The 10,091-nt window shown below is 32.1% G+C and overlaps 1 protein-coding gene across 1 annotated transcript; it reads right to left on the reverse strand.

The window, feature by feature from the left end:
• Positions 1-7,119: 7,119 nt before the first annotated feature.
• Positions 7,120-8,650, reverse strand: LOC120082463 (cysteine-rich receptor-like protein kinase 25). The gene is made up of 2 exons (XM_039037643.1): positions 7,670-8,650; positions 7,120-7,537 (listed from the first exon to the last, which is right to left on the reverse strand). The coding sequence occupies exons 1-2, from the start codon at positions 8,589-8,591 to the stop codon at positions 7,476-7,478; spliced, it is 984 nt and encodes a 327-aa protein (XP_038893571.1). The 5' UTR covers positions 8,592-8,650; the 3' UTR covers positions 7,120-7,475.
• Positions 8,651-10,091: the final 1,441 nt, after the last annotated feature.

Here is a 10,091-nt window from a genome sequence, read left to right on the forward strand (position 1 = left end):
CAGTAGGAACTTAAGAAACAAGATGTAATATCGGGGGTAAAACAAACATGATACTCAGCCGTTATTATGAACAACCTGTGAACGGCCAACTTACAAATTATGGTTAAATCATGTAGACATAATATATCTACAGTGAGGGGAGTGCAACTTTGGGTTTTAGTGGAGTGACCCATTAGTTAACAAATGGAGATTAATTCGATGTAAAAAGTTTAACAATTAATCTCGGATCGTTAGAGCCCATGATTTTTAGGTCTGCGAGGTTCCCCTACTAGCTCGTAAATGGATTAGCTTTAAAGTAGCGTGATAAATTAATTTGAAACGTTCAAATTAGAACTAAGGAAATTGGTAATTATATATGTTATAATTACATGTTTTAGAATTAAACGAAATTGGAGAATTAATTAATATTTAAATACGATTTAAATAATAAATTCATGAATAGCGGTTCATGAAGGTGGAATTTGTGTAAAATTAATTTAATATTTGATATTAAATTAATTAAATTATTTAATTATTTATTTATTAATTTTATTTAGAAAATTAATTTGTGAAATTAGTTTTTATAAAATTAATAAAGTATTCATTTTTTAAATCATTTTGTAAAATTGAAAAATTTTGGAAAACACAAATTTGAGAAAAGATGGTTTTCTCCACTACACCTAACCAACTAGCTTACTCAATTTCCCACTTACTCTTGCTTCAATTTCACCAAGCATGAGCTGCATCTCATGAAACCTTCTTTTATGCATGATTGTCCTACAATAAATAAAGAAGATGGAAGTGAAAATCGAGGATGCAAACTATTAGAACTTGCTGAAGTTTTGCTGAAAATTTGTAAGGTTGAAGAAGGGCTCTTCAAGTTGCATCAGTAGTGTTCTTCTCCAAATTTCCTCCATTCAAGCTTATTTTAAATCCCACAACTCAATCTAAAGTTTCAAGAGAATAGTAGGGAAGATCTTGAGGTGGTTCACAAGAAGAATTCGAGAAGATTTGCAACTGAATTCGAGTTTCAAGAGGTTCTACAAAGGTATAGCTTGAAACCCTCTTATTATTGTATGAGCATGCTTATATTTACAGCCAAAATTAATGAATTAGAATACTTATTGATCCTTGTTGCTTCCGCTACATGCTGATATACTCCTTCACCTACGAGATTTATGGCATCAAGCCCAACAAGATCTACGGTTGAATAAAAGAAAATGGGTTTGACCCAACCCAAGCCGAATAACATATATATATATCGTTTAAAAGTGATGGAGTTCTTTATATTTTTCTTTTAAGAATGTTTGTTTTTGTATAAAGTTTGTGATAGATATTATAAATATTTGGTATGTAAGAATTTAGTTTTATGAGATTTTAGTTATTAACTATATATGTGTTGTAGATAAATTTAAGTATTTTAAATTAAGAAGAAAAAATAATAACTCGATAACTCAACCCAACCCAATCCAAATTTTGAGGGTTGGGTTGGGTTGGGTTGGGTTGGTGACCATGTTTGGATCATTTGGGTTGTCAACTTGACCAATCCGAATTTTTGGGTTGGTTCAAAAAATGTCACCACCCAACCAAACCCATGTACATCCCTCATCCTTAGAGAAATTTTTCTTTCCATATTGATTATTGCAGTATGTTCGGATGTAAACTTTACTTAAGAAAATATTTTGATACCATTTGAAATCTTGAAGTTTTGGACAAGTAAGGTTGAAAAGTATTTCAAAACTTCGGCTTTGGAATTGAATGAATTCTCCTATAAAGTTTTTAGTAATGGTGTAAATCAAAGTTGCAATAGCATCTTGTGTTTGATTTATTCTAAGCTACTTTGTTCAACTTTAATGGTAGTTAAGATTTTTGTTTCGTCACTTGAAGATATACAATTATCCCATAATCCTTTTAAATTCCTAGTGAATTTAGAAATTAGCATTTGAGCAATTTAGTGGTCTGTGTTTTGATGTATCTTATAAGCAATGGCAGCTAAGGTTATCTCATGTATTATATAGCATTTGATGTTCAATCATGTCATCTATATTCCATTCATAGATGCAATTTCCTACATATTGAGCCCGGAATAATTGATGTCTTTCTTCATATTGCATGTTCGGGAGATGGTCTACAATAATAATTTTTTAACTTTGGGTATCTAGGATTTGTTATCTTTTGAAGGGTAAGGTTCTGAAATTGTTCTTCCAGGTTATTATCAAAATTCTCTTCTAGTTTATGAATATCAGAATGATTTTCACTAGGTGTTTCATTTATGGTATTAACTTTTAATGTTGATGTATTTGATGTTTTTTTATGAATTTAGGTTTAAGTTTGTAATTGAAGGTTAACTTTGTCTAAAATATTATTAGATTCTGTACTTGAAAAATTAATTAATTTTAAATCTTTATTCGAAATTTCAAAAGGTTTAAACAAAGGTTTTGTTTTATCAATTGGTTGAGGTTGTGCTTTTATAGGATAATGTTGGGGTTCTAGTTTAGATTTTATTCTTCTCACTTGGTTGGATATTGTATATAAAATTTTTCTAGAATAATTATTCTATAATTGTATATTTTTAATATAAATATATATTTTAATGTTGGTATTTTTGTTTTGCTTTCAGGTATGTTAATCATTTCGAAAGGAGAAGTTATTACTTCTTGATCATTGTTGATTTGAAACTTAATTTCTTCTGAAGGAGGATATGTAGATATTATGTATTTTTTAAGATTTATAGTCTCCCATGTGGGAGAAGAGGTAGTGTTAATAGTTTGATATGAAGGAGATGTAATGTTTTGATATATTTCTTATACTTCATCCAATGGAAGAAATATATATTTATTTTTAGTCTTTCCATTTTTTTGGTAGTATTCAACATGAATCTCACTTTGTTCAATTTTGTTAAAGGATTCAAAAAAATATATTTCTTAAGAGTTTATTTTTGTCTGACCAAAATTCTTTATCTAGTTCTATTTTGTTAAAGGGTTTGGAAATAACATTTAAGTGATTAATATTTTGCATATCAGAATGAATTGGAGATAAAGTTGGATTCTTATCTTTTGTATAAAAAGTTTGTGGTACTGTATTATCAAACCGCACTCCTTGAAGGTATAGAATACTTAGTTGAGGAGGTTCATAAGTAGTAGAAAGTTCTATTCTTCAAGATTAAAATCGTATTTCTATACTTTCATTTTCATTTTCAACAAATTGGGTTAATTTTAGATTTTAAATCGATGGTTTAAAGGCGTCTTCTAAATTTCATTTGGGATTGTGAGTAATTTGATTCCAAGATAACAACCTTGGAATAAAAATATTTGAGTATTCAGTATTAACTTTCATTAGAAGGGTTTGATCTTTAAGAGAAGTCCTAAGAGTTTAGGGGATAAATTTATATGCATTAATTTTTAATGTTTTCAAAATATTCCTACAATGGATTCAGTTTGTGGTTCCCAATCCATATTTAGAATTTTAATGTCAAGCATTAAAGATTGAAGTATATTTGGATCACTTAATGAAACTGAAAAGTTTGGATAATAATTGAAGTAAACTAGTCCTCTTTCTATATTCAATTCAACTATAGATAGTACTAAATTTGAAATTTTTTTGTCTTTTACCATGTAATAGTAATAGAATTGGAATACCAAGCTTAACAATGGCCTCACGATTCTACTGCCGAGAACACAGTGTTATTCAATAGAATTAATTAGCAAAACTTGATTATTATCACAAAGGATACTTAGAATAATATTAAAACAAAGGCTAATAAATCGTTAATGCTACATTAATTGAACTAATGTACTCTACTAATGATGCTGATATAGTCTTCATATCTTTAAAGGGGCACTATAGTTCTTCTTTGCCTATCTCTTGCTAGGCTATAACCCCTTAGGTCTGGTTCTTCTTGCTCTGGATCAGAAATAACATCTTCTACATCTTCTTTATGATGAGGTAGCTGATAAAAAATGTGATTCTGAGCTTGAGGGATCAATAGTAGGGTTTAGAACTTGCTCCACCTCAATTGTATCAAGCTTTCCTTCAGGTGCTATAACAATTGGTGTAGGATTTTGCATAAACATTTCAGTCTCCCTAAAAATGACATCCCTGCTTGTTAGACACCTTTTTCTGTAGGATGCCACATTCTAAATCCCTTCACACCTTCAGTGAAACCCAAAAACATACATTTCACTACTAGGGCAGCCAATTTCCCCTTGTTCTAATGTACAAAACCTGTGCAACCAAACACCCTTAGGTTGTTTAGATTAGGAGGATGTTTGGTCCGCCTTTCTTCTGGATTTAGTAGTTTAAGAGAGGCATGAGGGCATCTATTAAAAGTATAGACTATGTAAGATGCTGCTTTAGCCCAAAACTTCTCAGGAAGAATGGCATCTGATAAAAGAATTCTCACTCTCTCCATGATTGTTCTATTTAATCTCTCTGTCACCCTATTTTGCTGGGGTGTATACCTGACAGTCTTGTGTCTAATAATCCCCTGTAGCCTACAAAAGACATTAAACTCTTCTGCACAGAACTCAAGCTCATTATTAGTCCTAAGACACTTTATCTGGCTATTAGTCAGTTTTTCAACATGCTCTTCCATTCTTTGAATTTATCAAACTCCAAATCCTTAGTTTTAAGGAAAAATATCTAACATTTTCTAGAGTAATCATCAACAAAGGTTAAAAAATACCTGGCTCCACTCAGGAATTGGAAAGATGAAGGGCCTCATAGGTCCGAATGCACATAATCAAGGATGGCCTTGGTTGTATGTTGAGCCTTGACAAAACTCTACCTTGTAGCTTTGCCTATCACAAGATGCTCACAGAAGATAGGCTTTGATGAATTCTCTTAGGTAGAATTCCTTGATTGGCAAGAGCTTGTAGGCCTTTGCCACTAATGTGAGAGAGTCTTTTGTGCCAAAGATCTCCTTCAGTAGGTTCTTTAGAAGTCACAACTAAGGCTGAATGCAGTTTCTAAACTCCTTGAACAACATAGACCCCATTTATTTTAATCCCTCTGAAAATAGGCTTACTATTCTTCAAAACTTCACAATAGCCTTCTTTTCCTCTGTATTCATAGCCAATTGAATCAAGCATGCTTAGTGAAATTAATTTCCTCTTCAACTTAGGCACATGTCTAACATTTCTAAGTAATTTGACTGACCCATCTTCACTGGACATGAGTTATTATTACCCATGTATACTGAGCCTCCATCCAGATTTTTGTATGTGCTGAACCAGTCCTTATGGGGTGTAATATGAAAAGAGCACCTTGAGTCTAGAACCCAATCTAGGTTCTTATCTGATCCGTCATCTGTCTTTTGATTTGAAATAGCTATGGCATCTGAATAGAAATAAAAGTCCTCGCCAACTAAGGCTTCTCCTGACTGACTTGGCTGGTTTTCTATTAAGGCTGTGATTGTGATTGTTTATTCTTCTATTCATTTTTCTATTTCAAGGTTCTACAATCTTTGATTAGATGCCCCAACTTCTTACAATATTTGCATCTAATCTTGGATTTTTCTTTACCTTCTTCTGTCGAATTATGTTGTCTTTTTTTTTTTTTTGTTGCTCTGTTTAAACTTTCCTTTAAGAAGATAAACCCAGTGTTGAGGGTTTATTTCTTTGTTGGTTAGAAGTTCTATTTCTCTAATTTTAAGGGCTGAAATTATTATATTAGTTGATAAGGAGTCTCTACCATACTTTAAAGCAGTCTTAACATCTTTATAAGAATCTAGAAGTGAGTTAAGGAGCACAAAAGCTTCATTATCCACTTCAATCTCTTCACCTTAAGTCTTAAATTCAGTTGTACTCCTCTTGAAGTCGTCTAAATTTTCTGTTAATGACTTTGAGGAGCTCATCTTAAGGTGAAAAATTTTTCCCTCAAGAAGAGTTTGTTCGACAAGTTCTTTGTCTCATACAACTTATTCAATTTAGTCCACATCTTGAAGGTTGTTTCTTGGTCAATTACCTATCTTAGTACACTGTCTGACAGATTTAGAACAAGAGACCATGAGCAATTAGCTCCATATTCTCTCTCTCTTCTTCTGTTGCTATGATAGGTAGTTTAGTTGGATCTTCAAGAGCCTTGTGAGCCCTTTGTTGCCCCAAAATCGCTTTAATCTTGGCTTTCCACAAGCCAAAATCTCCTTTCCCATCAAATTTTTCAATATCAAAGAAGTAAAAATGGCAGTAGCTAGAAGATGAAGCAGAGGAAGAGAAAGACAAGAATACCAAGGATTTACGTGGTTTAGCCCAAAATAGCCTACATCCACGGAGAGAAGCTGATATTAGTCTAAGAGAGTATTTTTTATGATTACAGATGAGTACTTTTTAGCTATCTTCTTTTCTTTTCTATTTCAAACTTTGAAGTTGATTTCATCTCTTTACATTAAGAGAGTTAGAGACAAAACTTCTTCTTTTTATATTTAATGAGAGAAAGAGTAAAATAGAATGGAAGGAAGCAAGGAACCCTAATTCTTAAATCAATTGGTTCAATTCGGCTAAATTGAGAATCAAACCAAATTGGTTTGGTTCAAGTTGAAGTTTAATAAAAATGAGCAAAATCAACCCGAACCCATTCGATTTGTTTTGGTTCGTTTTATACACTCCTAATTTTAACTGTTGTGCCAACTGATCAATTCATAAAATACTTTAACATTTATAACTCAGTTTAAAAAAAAAAATTCCAACCAATGGTGAATCCAAAAAATTTGTTGACAGGGCTTTATATAATTTAGTAAAAATAAATGTAATAAATGGGGTTTGAATTTAGGTCTAAAGGGGAATGAAAGATAAATTTACCATTGAACTAACAAGTAATTTTGATACTATATATATAGGGTATAAAGTTGAGGGGACTCGAGCCCCTTTGAGCCTATACTAAATCCGTCCGTGTTTCCCACACCATTAGAATCTAAATACAAAAAGAAATTTCAATGTCAATGTACAAAGTCAAAGTCATGTTTTATTGTCCAAGAATTGTGGTAGGATAAGAAGAAAGGATTACATGACAAAGTAGAGGTCTTGACAACCGATCACAACAATATTAGAAGTTGCTGTAAAAAATATGGTGTTCTTTGAATTGGATGATTGGATTGTATCAAAGTGTAATGATAGTAATTGAAAAATGGAAGATGTTTGGAAATTAAGCATATATCTTTCATAGTAATTGAAGAAATAAACTTTAGTTTATACATTTCTCAAATATGTATTAACTTTTGGAAAAATTCTAAAAATTATCCAACTAGACTATTTGAACTTAACTCAATGAATCAAAACCATACATCACTATAAAATATCAAATATTTAATTTTTCATTCTAAAGATTAATTAGACATGAAGTTGTTCATAAAAACTTTCTAAATTAAAAAATTCACCAAAGAAAACCTCTCGGCACAACAAATTGAGCATAGGTTGGTGGTAATGGACACTCTTTTTATTTGAGAACTAAGGTTGAAAATTCCCCTACTAAAAAACCCTACCCATGTGAGTGAATTCAAATCACAGAAAATAGCCTGCAACAACGATGCCCATCGCCATGGCCACTGTCGCTCTCCGTTTTCCTGTCCAAGCAGAACAAACCAACCCAATTTTTCAATTAATTAATTTTTTGTTCAAGACAATAACCTCACGTTTAATTTGAATTAATTCAAACAAGAGTAATAAAATTTCACAAAGAAAGAGTATCTCATCACCTGAAAGTAGTGGAGGAGCGGCCGTAGAGGGTGCCGGTGCGGAGGGAGAGGAGGATAACGACGGAGGAGGCGGAGCTGACATTGAATCCGCCGGAGGGGAGGAAGATTCCGGTGGAGAAGGCACTGCAGGGGCAGATGCCGGGGGAATTGAAACAGAGGAGGGGGAAACGCCGCCGTAAAACGGATAAAGCTCGTAACGGAAGGTACAACTGGGAAACAAAATTCTACCGCCCTTTTTACCACTACAACAATCAGGGAAATTTGTAACAGCATTTGTCAAACATTTCCTACAATTTGAATTGGACAAATCCCCAGTACACTGTGCCAGAGTATAAACCGTCACGTTTCCGAATCTCGCTTCCTTGGTTGCAAATTTCAAATCCCCTTTCCGGGAAGAAGCATTGGCCACCGTATCGTTCAACGCAGAACCCACAATTTGGTCAAACCCATGAACGTCCTCCTCAATAGCATCGCCGTTGATCAAAATCAACGACGGCTGCTCCATCACGACGGAGAAGAAAGATCGATTGGAATAGCGCAAAAAGCACTCGTCGAACCAAAGGACCGCCCCTACGCTAAGGGGGCAGTATTGCTGGGAGGAATTGGAGGTGGCTGTGGCGACGCAGTCTCGGCAGGCGGTGGCGTTGAGATCCCCCCGACACTGGAAGTCGGCGTAAGCAGGGGGAGCGGAAGATTTGTGGTACAGACCGCGAGAAGAATTGGAAGAAAGAAGGGAAAAGAGGGTTTTGAGATTGGAAAGGTAGGTGGAGTTTGGTGAGAAGGTATTGTTGGAGCAGTAACGGTAAGGGCTCGAAAGCACTTCTGGGCTGCCATGGATGAAGAGGAAGCTGAGGAAGAAGAGAAGGACTAGAAATTTCTGCATATTGGAGAGACTTTTCTGGCTGCTCATTGCATTTAACATCCCAACCCAAAGGCTTTCTTTTATATTACTAAGATGGTTTTAGATTTTAGGAAGGATATCAATTATAAGAAGCTGTCTATATTTAATTAAAAATGTTTAGTTTCATAGAAGTTGAATTCATAAAATTAAGACCTTTCTATTGGAGAAATTGGAAGAAATGACCCTTCATTTTAATAATTAATAATTAAAAATGTGCACTTTTTTTTTTTTTTTCAGTACTCTTAACTATGCACCATTTTAAAAAAAATGTAAATATTGGTTGAAAAAAGAGAAGAAAAAATTGATTGAAAAATGGAGTGAAAATCACAAAAGGATGCATAAAAAAATGGGAGAGAGTTTATTAAAAATTAAAATCAAATAGTGTTGATGGATTGAAGTTGGACTATTGACTAATCTAGATTACAATTCCACTTTCAAACCAAAATATCGAAAGTATATATTATTGTATGAATTTTATAATATTGTCATTTCTTTGTAGATATTGGAACACGCCAAACTTATATTTTAATTTGGTCTTTCGTTGCTATTTGTTTCGATATTAAATAGTTTTGTAATTTATAAGAGTAAATCTATTACATTCACAATATATTTTGTTGAAATCCTCCCTAATTCTCTTTCATAATTATTTTTCTTTAAAAAGAAAAAGCTTTAATTCTACTAACATTTGACTATCAACAACTTTTCGTAGTTAATAATAAAAAAAAAACTACAAAATTTTTTATTTTATAATAAAGGAAAATTACCTTTTTTGGTCTTTGATCTAGTTTCTATTTGATTCCCACCTTTCAAAATATTATACATTTAATCCTTACGTTTTGAGTTTGGTTTCAATTTAATCTCTCAGTTTTAAAATATTATAATTTTACTCTTGATATTTAAGTTTTATTTCAATTTGGTCCATAGATTTCAAGATTTTTCATTTTTTAACTTCACTTTTTTTTTATTATTAAATACTCACTTCCAATCGTTGACGTCAATGTCTTTTGATTAATTTAAAATAGTTATGAAGTGAAATTTTAAATTTAATTATAAATACGATGAAAAATAGTGAAACTTAATTAATTATAATTAGATTAATTATTTTAAATTTATTAACATACATTCACACTAAAGACGGAAAATGTTTTTCAAGATTAGGAGTGTAAATTTTGAAATCTAAAAATCAAATTGAAACAACTGAGAATAAAATTGTAATATTTTGAAACCTATAAATTAAATTGAAACCAAAATCAAAATTTAAAAATTAAATGGGTAATATTTTGAAACTTAGAAACTAAATTGAAATTAGACCAAAATGGTAAGTATAAAAAAAGATATTTTGCTCTTAATAATAATAAGTTAAAGAATAATATAAAATAGTTGAACTAGCATAGGATATAAAATCACCCACTCCTCCATTGCTCTAACAAAATATGAGTTAAAGTAGTAATTTTGGTCAACGTTATTATCCACTTCTCTTGGTCAACGTTATTATCCAGTCATCGAATATTTGTTAACTTT

Source organism: Benincasa hispida, chromosome 8 (assembly GCF_009727055.1).
Source record: "Benincasa hispida cultivar B227 chromosome 8, ASM972705v1, whole genome shotgun sequence".
In the NCBI taxonomy this organism is placed as follows: domain Eukaryota; kingdom Viridiplantae; phylum Streptophyta; class Magnoliopsida; order Cucurbitales; family Cucurbitaceae; genus Benincasa; species Benincasa hispida.